General features: G+C 33.3%; 2 protein-coding genes across 2 annotated transcripts; one reads left to right on the forward strand and one right to left on the reverse strand.

Annotated features, from left to right (window-relative positions):
• Nucleotides 1-10454: 10454 nt before the first annotated feature.
• TGAM01_v210333 (hypothetical protein) lies at nucleotides 10455-11760 on the reverse strand (the record flags this gene model as incomplete). Its single annotated transcript, XM_018810747.1, has 2 exons — nucleotides 10455-10460; nucleotides 10723-11760. 2 exons carry the CDS (start codon nucleotides 11758-11760, stop codon nucleotides 10455-10457), a joined length of 1044 nt encoding a protein of 347 aa, XP_018656030.1.
• A 2990-nt stretch (nucleotides 11761-14750) lies between these two features.
• TGAM01_v210334 (hypothetical protein) lies at nucleotides 14751-15500 on the forward strand (the record flags this gene model as incomplete). Its single annotated transcript, XM_018810748.2, has 2 exons — nucleotides 14751-15252; nucleotides 15307-15500. The coding sequence occupies 2 exons, from the start codon at nucleotides 14751-14753 to the stop codon at nucleotides 15498-15500; spliced, it is 696 nt and encodes a 231-aa protein (XP_018656031.2).
• Between the last annotated feature and the right edge of the window lie 430 nt (nucleotides 15501-15930).

A 15930-nucleotide genomic window follows, 5' to 3' on the forward strand; every position in this document is an offset into this window, starting at 1 on the left:
ACTTTACTACTACCCAAGAACTCTCCAGCAGATAAGTTAAATACTTTAAATTCTTATCCTAGTTTAACTACAAGCTTATCCATTGCAAAGGAATTAAAAATAGATAAGCTAATGCTTTAAGCAGGAGAACTAATTATAAATAAAAAATACTAGAATTTATAGCATAAGTATTATAGTATAATAATAAAGGGAATATTAAATAAGTTTACATTAATATAATATTTAAAGTATTAGAAAACAATCTAATGCTTAAAGAAATTAAGGAATATATAAAGAACCACTTAAACAAAGACTATCTAGAAAATATTACTCTAGACGCAGGATACCTAAAATAAATGTAACGAACCGTACACTAGATAGTTAGTAATACAAGGGCTTCCCAAGGGATAAACCTAGAGTTTAGTTCTGGGTGTGTGTTAGCGGAGCGATTAGGAGATCTTCGGGCAATATAAATAGTAATAATAAATGTTACTAGATAGTAAGCAGTGCAGAGCGTGTTATAATTTTAATTCTGTGTTAATAACTGGCTATTTAAGTTATTTAATAAGTATAGAGAAGTAAACTTATATATCCAGTTAAGTTTCCTGGATTATACTGGATTAATGGTAATTCTTATTGATCTGAAGTATTGGATTATAACGGATTAAAGCCAATTCCCTTTAACCTATTCCTGATTGGTTGTTCGGTCCTAAGTTAATCCGAACCTGCCTACCCGGTAGGCCCGTTGTTATAACCATAAGTGTTAGGTTATGACACAATACTCCCCTCCTGTTAGTCTTATCCTTAAGACCTGGTCCCTTAGTATATAAGTATCTATACTATCCCCTTATAAGTTATTTTCCTTTCTTTAAGTGTTTATTTCAGTGCTTATTATGTCTTACTGTATTTAGAAATTAACTATAGACTCTAATTCCCGGAAATAAAAGAAGGTTGATAAGAGTGTAGCGCTTGCTGCGTTGATTTTGTCTTGTCCTATTGAAATGGAACCTTGTTATTATTGTAAAAAGAAAGGCACTTAGTGTCTGGCTTTAGAAAAGGATTTAATCCGTTGTTCTAAGTGTGTGAAAGACTATAAGTCTTATTATAAGGCTTTTCTTTCTGCTTAATAATTGTTGCAGATTTCCTGTTGTGGGGATTAGTTGGATAGTGAGGTTGAGGCTGTGGAAGAGGAGGTAATACGCATTATGGGTAAGATTGCTTGTCTTCGCAAGCAGTGTAAGGAATGGAAAAAGAAGGCGGCACGCGCTGTTTCTCGTGGAATTAAGGATCTGGAGGAGTTAGAGCGGGTTAAGCGTGAGGAGCAGGAGGCGGAGGCTGTTTGTTAGGCTGCCTTGTTGGGTTCTAGTTCTGTCTCCGCCGGCTTGTCCCAGTTTGTTGGCGCCGTTGATTGGTCTGCCTATGAGCTGGACCTGTTGTTATTTCTACCCCTAGGGACTGATGAAATTCCCGTAGGATTATCTGGGCGTTCCTCTTAAGTTCTCTTTCTAGCACCTAAGAGTTTTTATTATTATTGTATCCTTTCTATTTTATAAGGTACTTCCTTTCTCCGGTTGTTTTATTTATTTATATGTGAGTTAGTTTTTTAATTTTATATTTTTCCTTGATGTCTTGGACAATAATTTTGTCTATAATTAGTTTGCCTGTTTCTTTGTCTACTAGTGCTTTTTTAAGTAGTGATATGTGGAAAATGGCTGTTTTTAACCTTATGTTTTTAGGTAAGTCTAGTTTATAGTTAACTTCGCTGATTTTCTTTAGAATTTTAAATGGTCTAAGTTTTCTAAAATTTAATTTATTACTTAGCCTGTTTATTTTAATGTTTAGCAATTTTTTGTTACATGAATGTTATAGTAGGTAGACTATGTCTCCCTCCTAAAGGGTTGGTCCCTTAATCCTTGTTTGGTTAGCGTATTCCTTTGTGTGTTGCCTAAAGAATTTAAGTTAAACTTTAAGTTTTTCCTGTAATTGGATTATATTTTCTATAAGAATGTGTGTATTATCTGCATTTAGGCTATTATGAGGTAGCTTATAGGCTTCCGGTGTAAACCTATAGTTAGCGTAAAATAGTGTAACTCCTGTAGTTTCTGTTATAAAGCTGTTATATTATATCTAAGCGATTAGTAATATTTTAACCTAGTTATCTTACTAGAGGTTAATATAGTATTATAAGTATACTTTAATAACTTAATTTATTTATTCTATCTATCTATTTATTTGTGAATGGAATGCGGTGCTTAGCTTATAATAGGTTTTAAGTTTAGCTATTAATTTTTACTAGAATTTAGATATAAAGGTACTTCCTCTATCTAATATAATTTCTTTTAGTATTTTATATTTAGTAAATATATATTTTATATAGAGATACGCTAAGTTTTCTACTGTGTATGATTTCTTATATAGTAAGAAATATGCTTACTTTAAGAGCTTATTTATAACTATAAAAATACTATTAAATTATTTTCTAGTTAGTGGATCCTTTAACTTAGGTAAGTTAGTAATATAGTTAAATGTAATAGTGTTCCAGTTTCTTTCTGGAACTAGGGTTAGTTATAATATTCTATATGGCTAATGCCTTTTATCTTTTATCTTCTTATATATATTGCATTTCTTAATGACTTTTGAAATTTTATTCTTTATTCCTGGAAATTTATAGTAGTAGATAGCGTGGTTTTAAGTGGTGTAAATACTATAGTGTGCTGCTATAATTATACTGCAATATAAGTCTTAGATTGCTTTTAGTTATAATTCCAGTAGTACTTAAATTTTTCCTTTTTATTTTAGTAAGCCTTTTTTAATAGTTGCTTCTTCCGGGAGTTCTTTTAGTTCTATATTTACTATATATTCCCTTATTTTATTAAGGATAGGGTTATATTCTTTTATAATAAATAGAGTGTTAACTTATATTTATTTATAGTTTCCTTAGTGATTTTTCCTTAGAATTTAAGCTTTAAATTCTAGGATTTCTTTAAAGTATTTTTCTTTTTTACTTAAGGTATTTGCTTTTTTATTTACAGTGCTATTATAATAAATAAGTTTATAGTTAAAGTCTAAGAGTGTTTTAAAATATTACATTTACTGTGCTAAGAGTTTCTAAGTCTTAGTGAAGTATATAATATTACGGTAGTTAGTATAGACTTTAATTTTATATTTACTTCTTAAATAGTAGTGTCTTTATTCCTTAAATGCTTTAAGAATTACTATAAATTCTTTGTTATATATAGGGTATTTTAATTTAGGTCTATGTAGTTTTTATAAGAAAAATGCTACTAGATGATTTTTTCCTTTTTTATCTTTCTATATTAATACTCCTCTAATAGTGAAATTTAATAAGTTAATTTTAATTTTTAATAGTTTATTAGGATTATATATAATAAGTATAGGTTTACTAAGAAGTATATTTTTAAGTTATTTAAACGCTGCTTTTATTTCTGGTTTATATGTAAGTTTCCTATCTTTTAGTTTCTTCTTGCCTTTTTTATTTTCTTTAAGTTAAGTGGCATTAGTGAGTGGCTTAGCGATTTTACTATAGTTCCTAATAAATCTTTAATAGTAATTCGCTAGGCCTAAGAAGCTTTGCATTCCTTTTTTTATCTCTAGAAATTCTTAGTTTTAGATTGCTGTAAGCTTATTAGGATTTATTTAGACTTATTTTAGTAAGATTAGGTGTCCTAGGAACTTAATTTTTTAGACGTGGAAATAATATTTTTTTAATTTTACTAAGAGATTAGCGTCTTAGAGTGTTTATAGTATTTTATAAATATATTCCTTGTGTTCTTTAAGGGTTTTTAAGAAGATAAGGATATTATTTAAGTATATAATTACAAAGTTATTAATATATGCTTATAGTATATAGTTAATTATTTATTAAAATATTACTAGTGTATTAGTAAGCCTAAATAATATAACTAAGTATTTAAATAATCTATAGTGTGTTCTAAACACTATTTTTTATTTATTCCCTTTGCGGATGTAAATTAGGTTATACACTCCCTTAAGGTCTAAGGCAGTGAATTAATTTACACTAGTTAGGCGGTTTTAAATTTCTATAATAAGCGGTAATAGGGTTTAATTCTTAATTGTAATCTTATTTAGCTATCTATAGTTAATAACTAATCTAAGTTTTTTATTTTTCTTTAATATAAATATAACAGGGTATTTAGCTAGTGAAGTAAATAGCCTAATGTATCCTTTCTTTAGTTATTCTTATATTTATTTTTAAAGTGTTCTAAGTTTTACTTCACTAAGGTTATAGATTGGAAAGAACTTTATTATTTTTCTATCTATAAGATTTATATAATGATCCTATTGTAAATAAAGCGGTTGTACTATTTCTAATGTTAAATTAAATAGTTTTCTATATTTCCTTTTATATTATTAAGGTGCTTTTAAGAGAGTTTCTTTTAATTCTCTTAGTTTATTTTTTTCTTTTACTTTTAGTAAGGCTTTGTTTAAAGCTTATAATTTTTTTTTTATTTATTTAATAATTTGGTTAATGTGTACTTATTCTCCCTTAACTTATCTGTGGTTATATTAAGGTAATACTAGTGATTTTTCTATATTAAATCTAACCTTTCTTTTAAGTTCTATTCTTATTTTTTCTATTTTTTCTTTATTTTATTATGTATAAGATTTTATTTTTAAGTCTATAGGCGCGTCTTTGCCTTCCTTACCCTCTTTATAGCTTAGTTATAGCTCTAGGGTAACGTCTATTTCCTAGAGTATTTTCTTAGTTTTCCAGTTAATTAGTAGGTTACTTTATTTTAACTATAGGTGTTTAAGTAAAACGTTATAATTAGCGAGAGGTATAATGTTAAACTTAATAGTCTTAGTGTAACTAGCAATTGTAATTAGGAGATAATTAGTCTTGTAATTAATTATTGTCTTAGCATTAGGTATAGTAACACTAGATATATATATAGGTTATTTTTTCTTAGTGTATAGTAATCTAAGTAAGTTTATTATTTTAGGAGTAATAAGGTTACAATCTATACTACTGTTTATATATGTTATAACTAAGGATTAATTAATATATTCTTTAATTTATAGTTTCTTACTGTTATTTCTAATTAAGTTAATTTAGATGCTGTTTAAATGGGTTTAGTCTTATATAATGTTTTAGTATTTTGCGCACTATTAGCACTTTAATTCTTTATTTTAATCTTTAATTAAACGGTGGTATCTCTTAATTAGGGTTTTATTGCCTTGTTTTTAGTTTAAATGATTCTTAAAATTATAACCTTTTTATGCTAGTTTTTGGGTAATCTAATAAAATTAGCTTTTCTTTTCTCTGTGTATGCTATAGTATATTACTGCGTAATTTAGGAAGTGGTGTGTTATATATTCTTTATGCTTGACTTGCTTTGGTTGATATTTGTGCTAGTCTTTTAGTTTATTAAAGATATATATTTAGTAATAGATATTATTACACCTTTTTTAATTGCGTGTTCTGCAGTCTTTGTCTAGGGCATTAAGGAGGTCCTAGATAGGGACTTAGTTATATGCTCCTTAAATGTTTATTTTGTTAAGTCTAATTTGTTCCTAAGCCTCTTCTAGGGTTATCCTATAAGGTGGGTTTTTGTTGAGGTATTATTGTCTTTCTTTTTGTTTTTTTTATTCTTCTGCTTATTCCCTTAGAATATATATATAGTTATATTTGGGGTTATAGGATCCGTAGATGCGGCATCTGTTACAGTTGTGGTTAAGGTTTATTAATTTATAAACTTTACATTAATATTTCCTTTATTTATGCATTTCTTTGTCGCATAGATGTGGAATTTTTATGCTCTTATAGTATATATATTCTGTGTATTTGTGATTTTCTTCTTCTAATATATATAGTGGGCATCTGTATTCTTCTATGTATTTTAGGTATGTTATATTATGTCGGGGTTCTTAAGCGCTATATTAATAACATTTACTACTATTGGTATTATTACTGTTATATATGTCTTTAAAAGTAATGGGTTCCGGTTCTAGGGCTTCCTTATATTTTACAAAAGGGTATGTGTTTAGAAGGGTGTTAATCCACTGTTAGTTTTTCCTATTAGTTATATGGAAACTGTATTTATAGATTCTTTTACTTTTATTATAAATAATTTTATTTTTACTAGTTTCTTTATCTAAGAGTTCCTATTCCTCTGATTTATTGTTTTCGCATATGTAATTAATATTCTATAAGCTGTAAGATAAGTATTTGTAAAGTGTATAAATGGAATAAGGTTCCGTAGAGCTGCAGTTTTTATATTTCTTTTTATAGAAATTAAGGGTATTAATTTATATAGTCTTATAAGACTTCCTGGCTTATGGTTTCTTTAGATAGTATCCGGATCCTTCCTTACTGCTTTTATATATAAGATATAAATTATTATAGTAAGCTATCTAGCTAAGGTAGTTATAGGGTACTTCTGTGATAGTATTTATCTAAGCCTTATCTTTAGTAATCTTAGATTTCTTTATATTTTTCTTAGTGTAGTAATAAGCTTTATTATAGCCTTTCTTACTATAGAATCCATAAGTTATCTTAGAACGGCAGTCTGCTTCCTTGTGGCCTAGTTTACTGCAAGAGTTACAGGTGCCTTTAAACTTCCTTTTATTAATGTTATTAATGTCTATTTTTCCAGGTTAAGTACTATTGTCTTTTGTAATATAGTTATCTTATTTCTTTCCTTAGTTAGGCTAAGGGTAATATTTAACTGGGTTTTTAGTTTTCTTTGCCTTCCTTTTTTACTTTCTTTTTTACTGGCAGTTATTAATTTTAATTGCTTCTTATATAAGATTGGTAAAGCTAATAGCCTATTAATTTATTTTATAGATTTTATCTTTAACTTTTAGCTTTAGGCTGTAATAATATATTTCCTTCTTTAATTCCTTAGTTTAATTAACTTTAGTGAGTAATTAAATAAAGGTTAAAGTGTATTTATAATATAGGCCCTTTTGCTTAAGGTCCCTTAGCTTCTTTTTAGCTTCTTGGGCTTTATTAGTAATTTTAAAGGATTTTTCCAATTGTCTTTTAAACTTCTTATAGCTAGTGAATATGTCTTTAGTGAGTTATGTTTACTAATTATAAGGTTTTTATTTATCCTTAAGGATTAAGGTAAACTAATCTGCAGCAGTGTCCTTTATTTAGGTTTCTGTAAAATAGATTTTTTATTTAGTCTTATCTACTAAGAAAGTAATTAAGTAGTAGTATTTAAAGTATATACGCAAATTATACTAAAATTTGCGAAGTTTAGCGGTATCTCTGTTAAACTTACTGGGTTATTTTACCCTTAGGGTCTTCTTAAGTTTAGGTTCTGGGTTGCCTCCTAGGTGTAGTATTAGAGCTACTATGGGTGGTACTCCTAGTATTATAGGTAGTTATGTAACTAATGGATTATTCTGTTGAGTTTAGAGTTATATAATTTCTCTTTAGAGGTTAGTAATGGTTTATTAGTCTTTAGTGCGCTAAGTTACTATTCCTTAGACTATTGCTTCTAGGGCTGTAAGTCAATTGACTGGATGGTTTAGATTATTAAACTGGGGTGCTTGTTCTTCCCTATTGGAGTGATCCATTTTATTAACTGGGTCTTAAAAGTTTATATAACTTATTTTATTAGTATTGCCTATAGGTTTAGTAACTATTTGAATAAGAGTTATTAATGTGTGATAAACTGTATACTAGATAGTTAGTAATACAAGGGCTTCCTAAGGGATAAACCTAGAGTTTAGTTCTGGGTGTGTGTTAGCGGAGTAATTAGGAGATCTTTAGGTAATGTAAATAGTAATAATAAATGTTATTAAATAGTAAGCAGTGTAAAGTGTATTGTAATTTTAATTCTGTGTTAATAACTAGCTATTTAAGTTATTTAATAAGTGTAAAGAAGTGAACTTATATATTTAGTTAAGTTTCCTGGATTGTGCTGGATTAATAGTAATTCTTATTAATCTAAAGTGTTAGATTATAACGGATTGAAGCTAATTCCCTTTAACCCATTCCTAATTGGTTGTTTGGTCTTAAGTTAATCTGAACCTGCTTACCCGGTAGGCCCGTTATTACGACCATAAGTGTTAGGTCGTGATAATAAAACAGCAAATTATAGGTACCTAAAGAACTATAAAGAAAAGTAGTTAAATACATCCACAAACACCTATTATATAAACATAAAGGCATAAGGAAGATATATAATTAAGTTCTTATATATTATAATATTAAAGGACTTAAAGCATATATATAATATATTATATTACACTATAATATATACTAATAAATAAAGGATAAAAGATATAAGTTATATAGAAAATTATAACCGCTGCTAGTACTAAAGTAACTATAGGAATTAATTACCTTTAACTATATTACTAACTTACCCCCATTTATTAAATCTCTCACTAAGGTCAAATATAACAGCATATTTATAGTAGTTTATTACTTATTAAAGCAAGTATACTTTATACTGCATAATAAATTACATATAGTAAAAGAACTTATATATATATAAAAATAATTACCGTAGAATATAAACTACTAAAAGAAATAATATTAAATAAAGAATAAACATTTACTTTTAAATTTTAATAAAAACTTATAGCTAAATTAGGAATAAACTATAAATTAAGTACTATATACTATCCTTAAATAAATAAATAAATAAAATACATTAATTAAATTATTAAAGCTTACTTACACTGCTACATTAACTTTATATAAGATAATTAAGTAAAAAAATTACTAGTGGCTTAACTATACTATAATAGTATACCTTTAGAATTCACAGGGATTACCCCCTTTTATACTAACTATAGATTTACACTAAAAGCATTTAAACTACTGTGAGATAAACTTAACTCTAAAAAAGCCTAACTCATAGCAGAATTAATAATTAATTTATACTAAGAAATGTGTGTATAACTTAAGTTAATTTAAGATAAAATAAAAAAATATATAAACTAAAATAAAATTACAGGACTAATTCTTTAAAAAGGAGATATAGTTTATATACTATAATATTTATAAGGCTATAAATTACTAAACATTAAGATAAATAGGCTAAGTAATAAACTTAACATTAGAAAAATAAAACCTTATAAAATTCTTAAGTAAATTAGAGAAGTAAACTATAAATTAGCTTTATTAAATATAATAAAACTTTAAATTCTAGTATTTTATATATTATAACTTAAAAAAGCATAAATTAATAAAAATACTAAAAGACCTATCTTAAATGAAATTATTATTAAAGATTAAGAAGAAAAATATAAAATTAAAAATATACTTACTATACACTAAAACTATAAAGAAAATAAAATTAAGTACCTTATTAAATAAAAAGAATACTTTAAATTAAAAAATTTATAGGAACTGGAAAAATACTTTAGTTCTTAGGAATTAATAAAGAAATTTCTTTAAACTCTTAAACTAATGGACTAAGGTCCTTAAACTCTAAACTAACGCTAAGGGAGGACTAATTAACGTTATTAAGAACCCCTATATATTAAAGATTACTTACTACTTTATTTTCTTTATTTAACTCCTATATTCCCTAACGCACTAATTTATTACCACGCTCTTTTATCTTACTCTTAGTATAACAAATCTAAGACAGCTAATTTACAGCTTTAGATAGTTTAGCTTATAAATTAGTTAACTAAGCCTAAAGAGACTCTAGGGCTTTGCCCGCAGCCTCTTCCTCTACTTTTAATCTTTTCTACTAATTTAATATCCTTATTACTATAAACACATTAGCATTTTAAATATTTTATAAGAATTAAACTTACCCATAAGAAAAAGCTACCAAAACACTATTATAAAAACAGCTACATTTAATATATTTATAATAATAAGAAAAATCCTTTATTATATAACAAGGAACTTTCTTCTAAAAATAATAAGTATATAGCATATTTAAGTTAGAACTGTGAGAAAGAATAAATAATATAAGAATATTACACTTATAAGTTTTACAAGAAATTAGCTTAGACACTTTATTAGTTATTATAATATTATTTAAGGAACTAGGTTATAGAACATAGGACACAGGGAGAATAATATACTTATAGATTATAAAGCTAATGCATATTTAGCCTTAAGGACAAGACTAATAAAGAGGGGACATTATATTATAACCTAATAACTATAAGATATATACTTATGGAAATACTATAGACTAATGGACTAATTAAAAGAGGATTATATCTTATACTGTGAGCTACCTATAATAAATTATAAATACTAGAGTAAGCTATCCCAGAGGATTATAATTGGGATTGTGAGTTACTTAAAATAACTTACTATATAAGAACTATTTATTATGCTTATTAAATAAAACTTAAATAGTTAGTTATTAATATAGCACTTTTAGATAATAATTAGATTAGTTATTTATAACCTTATTAGCTATGTGATTACTTTGCTCATTAGATCCCTCGTATCTTTTTACTAATATAAACCGACGCCTTAGTTTATAAATTGGGAACCTACCCTATACCTAAGTACGATAGTATAGGTCAGGATGTCACAGAAATTAAAGAAACGAGGAGGGACATAATAACACCCAGGGCAAAGAATAAGCCTTCATAAAGTTGATGTTCATGCATTACGTTGATCCAATAAAAGATTGAAAATCCGAGGGAAGATGCAGTTAGATATACACTTGCGCACCGCCATCCAATTAGCTCAATGGTTGTCGGGAAAGCAAAGTTCCATGCGATCACATGGATCCCACCAAATATGGCCGTACCAACACTTACTATAATCAATATAACCCAGTCAGATCTCTCCTTGACAGCTTTTTGGGGACGTGTAATAAGGCTTTGTATCTCGGGATCGAGAGCAATAGCTCGTGATCCATGTGAATTACCTTGAGTCTCTTGCCCTGCCTCTTTCTCTGCCTCTCCATCTTTCTTCTCCCGAGCCATCTTGCGACACTCTTTGAGAATCTCTCCAAGCGTATCTTTCTGTCCAATGTAATGATAGATAACAATAGGCGTCGAGACGCGCTGCGGCTTTTTCATATACAAGGCGTATACGATGACCGCACAAGCTGCGAAAGCTACTACAGCGACCTCGAGCGGAGAGACGGGAAGTCTTTTAACAGCCCGAACAATGATTTGCACAATGGTCCAGGCTATTTGGCCAATCGCGATGAACTTGCCCAAAGTATCACTCTGGGACTTGTCTTTGATCTCTTCAGCCCTGATATCAGGAAGGGACTCGATAACCCGGTCGCGTCGAAGGTCATAGAGCTGATCAACAGAGAGAGAATGTAGTTCTCCTCCTCTTGGTTTGTTGCCTTGCTTGTCAGAGGCGTCCAACGGCTTTTTACTGCGTATGGCAAAGCCCCCCATCTCTGCAAAATAGCTGTGTCTCAAAGACCAGGCTACTTGGTCGTTGAAAGCATATTCTTCCATCATTTGTTGTGTCTGCATTGCATTCATGAGATCCTCAACGGCCACGCCTATTATAAGTTCTGGAGCCAGAGCAGTCATGACAATCATCACCGCGCTTTTACAAAACGCTTTCAGTGCCCATTTAATATCGCCTAATACACCAAGATCGCAATCGTTACGTTGCTCCGGAACATCGGGGTGGTGCAGTGTCCATGTGCAGGCAAGGATGGTGAACAAAGAACTCCATAATATTTCCAGGGTACCCCGAGTGTTGGGAGACGATACAAACATAAACTCCGAGTGCGGATTAGGAGCAGAGCATGTTGTTTCGAATACTTCATAGGCTTTGACAAGTGGGACAAGGACAAGGAGAAATAATCGGCGGAAGCAACCTGACATTGCGATGATTATGATTATCCAAGATAGACTGGTATGGGACTCTGAGGATGCAGGATGAGCTACTGAAACAAAATAGACTCATCAGCGGACCGGCGATTAATATAAAGGATTTCAGTCCATCTAACAGAAGGAGGGCATGCAGCCGCATTTTGGGCAGCGATATCTGTTACCGAAGACAATTTCTATTGGCAGAGATAATCCTATGGCCGTACAGCTGGCAGTCAACAAGTGGTTCTATTTGGGCGAGCTTAGGCAAGGGTGCATCGTAAACAAATCAATATTCCTTTGAGTAGTCAGCCTTTATGACTTCTATAAAATAACTATGCCAAGGCGCAAACCCTCTTGAACGGGAGAGGATTTTGAAGTAAATCCTAACAGATGAACCGTTGACTCGAGGAAAGAATGAAAGAAGAAGGCGAAATAATCAGAATACGAACACGAAACCCCCCGTGTAGAAGTATTAGCGCTCTCTTACCAGGATCAAATTCACATATAAGTCTCACAGTCAACAGGTCTACTAAGGATAGAGCTTTTAGGTAGCAATTGTTGATACCCAAGGGAATATTTTCTGCAGATGAAGAAATATGTGGCAGACAGTTATTGGCTGTTAAGGCTAAGATATAGATCCATTCCCATGTGTAATTTCGGGTCATACGCGCACCAAAAAGAAATCTTGTTCAAGAGAAGAAAAGTCATGACTAATGAACGAAAGATAAAAAAAATCTTACTGAGAACAAACAATATGCATAATTGGAAGCCAAGATGTTGAAAAGCCACTCAAAATAAAGTTGGTAAAAGGGCAAAAAGAAATCCCTCTTAGAGGGCTGGCGGTCTCTCCCGCCGGGAATTGAACCCGGGTCTCAAGCGTGACAAGCTTGCATACTGACCACTATACTACGGAAGATAATTGGCTGTGAGCAGCCAAGGTAGGTGGTTTGGTTGAGGGAAGCCGTCCTATAGCAATATATAAACGACTTATTGCAACGCCAAGCAATTGGCAGTACGTTTTTGGTCAACGCCTCGACCTGAAATACATATGTAACTGACATATTGCATTGAATGCAATAATACCAGCAATGCCACGATCAAATTGTACGACTATGGAAATCTATCAAGGGCAGCCATCTCGTCAGTAAATTGCTAGCTAAATCATAGTCATCTTGATGAAATTGCGCCCACTGCAGCCAATTGAGGTTATTGAAGCTATTCCAGGGTATGCAAACACAACCTCAACTCCCGAGACGGCAATGCCGTGAAAGCCGGATTCGCCGCCATCTGCAAGTATCCACCGTCTAAAGCATGCAATTACATCCACGAGCTGCACAATCAAAGCAACAGAAGCACATGCATGTTCAGGTCCATCTCCCACCTCAGCTTGAATATCTGTAGTAATATCACATCCGTCACATCTTCAATTCAAGCCTCACCCATCATCAAATCTATCACCACCAGTCACAACCCACCAAAATGCAACACCGTCAACGCCACCAAAAGTGTCAAAATCTTTGCAAACCCACCGGATCTGCCGGCCAAGTGGATCCCAGGGCGCCACCTTCATTCACTCAAAGCCGCAGCTTAAATCCATAGCTTTTCATCATGAAAACCGTCGTAGCTATCCCGTCTCTACCATCCCATCCATCCATCCGAGCAACAATAAGACATTCAAACGATAGCCGATCGAATCTCACGCAAATGAAGTCATACCTTGCCATAACGCAAAAGCGCCCTCACATAGCTTCACATCCCGCATGACGACACAAGCTGAAGATCTCCAGCTATTCGGGTATAAAAACCGTAATGCACGTAACCTTGGAATGCTACATTTATCCACACCTTTAACGAATGGGGACAAGGTCAGACATTACCACCACCACCGTTGCTAAAATGCTACGCTGTGCAAAATGTTTATTTTCAATCTTGTTCACTCAGAGAAAAGCAATGATGACTTTCTTCATCGCGTGACCTCGTGTTGAAGATAGTTGCCAGCATACTGGATGCAATTCTCCGTCACCCTATAGCCTAAGCGAATCCCCTAGAACCACTAACGAGTGGCTGCTGCAAGGGGCCATCTCGTATCGGCACCCTATACAGCTACTATTTTCTCCTATTCTTCTTCTCCGACCTCCTGCTCCTGCTTCTAGAACCAATATTCGAGGCAGCCGAATAGACGGTGTAAGGGGAAGGAAACTCTCAATGACCGGCTATAGAATATTCCTTTTTCTTCTATCCCTTACCGACTGTAGACGTAGTAGCACTGCGTTTCAAAGCATTCACCACCACTATCCGTTAGGCGCATAGACGCAGTGCTATAATTATACCCGCCGAGTCAGACACTCAACCAGCCGCAGCGAACGAATCCTGGACTGCCAGCAGTGCCTCTTTGACTTCTCATCTCAGCGCCAACCAGAAGCAACGTACCTCTTCTCCCTCGCACTCATCGCCACAACTATATCGTACAAGTCATCTGCCAGCGAGCCCCCTACCCAATAGCAGGTAACAGCACAGTACATACAGCACCACACATCTCCTCAGCGTTGCCGATCTCCATAATCCCCGGCCACACGCCTCAGCCCTAGTCGAAAACTGAGCTCCCACCATCGTCATAACGTAGCGTCCAAGCGTGCTCTTCTTTGTTCCTGCAAACCAGTAAATTGAGCCCTGTAGCATGCCCAGCATAGCTCTCGGAGTCCCACACGGGAACAAGGGGAGGTACCCAGACGATGCATCGCCGTCGTTGCTTCACCTCACCGTTCTACATCATACCTTGTAGTCGACAGCACACATGTACCTGAATCCGGCAATATGATGCCCTCATACCCAGAAAAGAATCATCTAGATCAAAGAAACAAAAACAAGGGGCCAACAAACACGAGCTGCGCACGTACATTCGTATCTGGTATCTTTTTCGCCATGCAAGAAACGAGCGAGAGCCCAACAGGAGCCAAAACCTCGTGTTTGGCTGCCGATCCACAGTCTAAGGAGAGTCATCGATGATCTCATTCGCTCGGCCCGCTTCTCCCTCGACTCAAGACGATGCTGAAAATAAACAGCCCGCTAATTATTCAAGAGCTCGTAATTGGCATGGAGTTTTCTTTGTTGCAGCTGCCCACTATATAAACTTGTTAATCCCACTGATCATCAGAGACATTCCATCCATCACCTCAAGCCAACAACCAACATCATCAGCCACCACTATAAATACCTTCATCTTCAACACTTCTTCCCCCAAACAACAACCTCAAACCTTCAAAACCTTCAAAATGCAATTCTCCATCGCCGCCATCATCCCCTTCCTGGCCTCCGCCAACGCCATCATCAGCGGCATCGCCGTCCCCGAAACCATCAAGCCCGGCGAGCCCTTCCAACTCACCATCGAGACCCAAAACTACATCCAAGCCGTCTCAGACATCTCCATTGCCGTTGGCTACCAAAAGGGTGACGGCTACCCTGACTGTCTCGGCACAGTCCTCGGCTCATTCTACCTCGGACCCAGTACGTGACATTTCACCCCCCCAAATTGTTAGTATAACAGGCTAACACAGTCAGGTAAATCCAACATCCTCACCAACATCACCGAAACCCTCACCATCCCCGCCAACATCGCCCAAGGCGACGGCATCATCTCCGCCACCGTCTACAGCCTCTACGGCGTCTCCCAGATGCCCACCCTCGTCAACCACAACGTGACCATTACCGTCGGCAGCGAGACATCCAAGACTCTCAAGTCCAGCTCCAATTAAACTTGGGGATGAACAGTTGGAAAAAAAAAAAGAACATGAACTTGAACCTGGAATGAACTACCTCGATATTTTACGACCAAAGAGTGTGACGTGGCGACATATAACTACACTTGGCATGGATCTTATATGAAGGCGCTGAGGGAATAATATGGGAACAACTTGATTTCGAGCATTGACATTTAATGATTTACATTATTTACATAGACTAGTATAGCTCCAAGCGATGTAATTGAACTTGATATTACTTGATAACCTATCTTTAATAAGTCCTGCATTTACAAGGTCAACAAGTCTTCTAGGTAATGATCTAGGTATATTCGGTCCAGGCTATTCTTGTATCCCATCCATGTATTCTGGCATTCCATTCAGCTTATTCAGTATCCCATCCAGTCCTAGTATCCCATAAGTAACCACCCAACGCAACGCATAT

The sequence above is a fragment of the Trichoderma gamsii genome (assembly GCF_001481775.2).
Source record: "Trichoderma gamsii strain T6085 chromosome Unknown Scaffold_60.2, whole genome shotgun sequence".
In the NCBI taxonomy this organism is placed as follows: domain Eukaryota; kingdom Fungi; phylum Ascomycota; class Sordariomycetes; order Hypocreales; family Hypocreaceae; genus Trichoderma; species Trichoderma gamsii.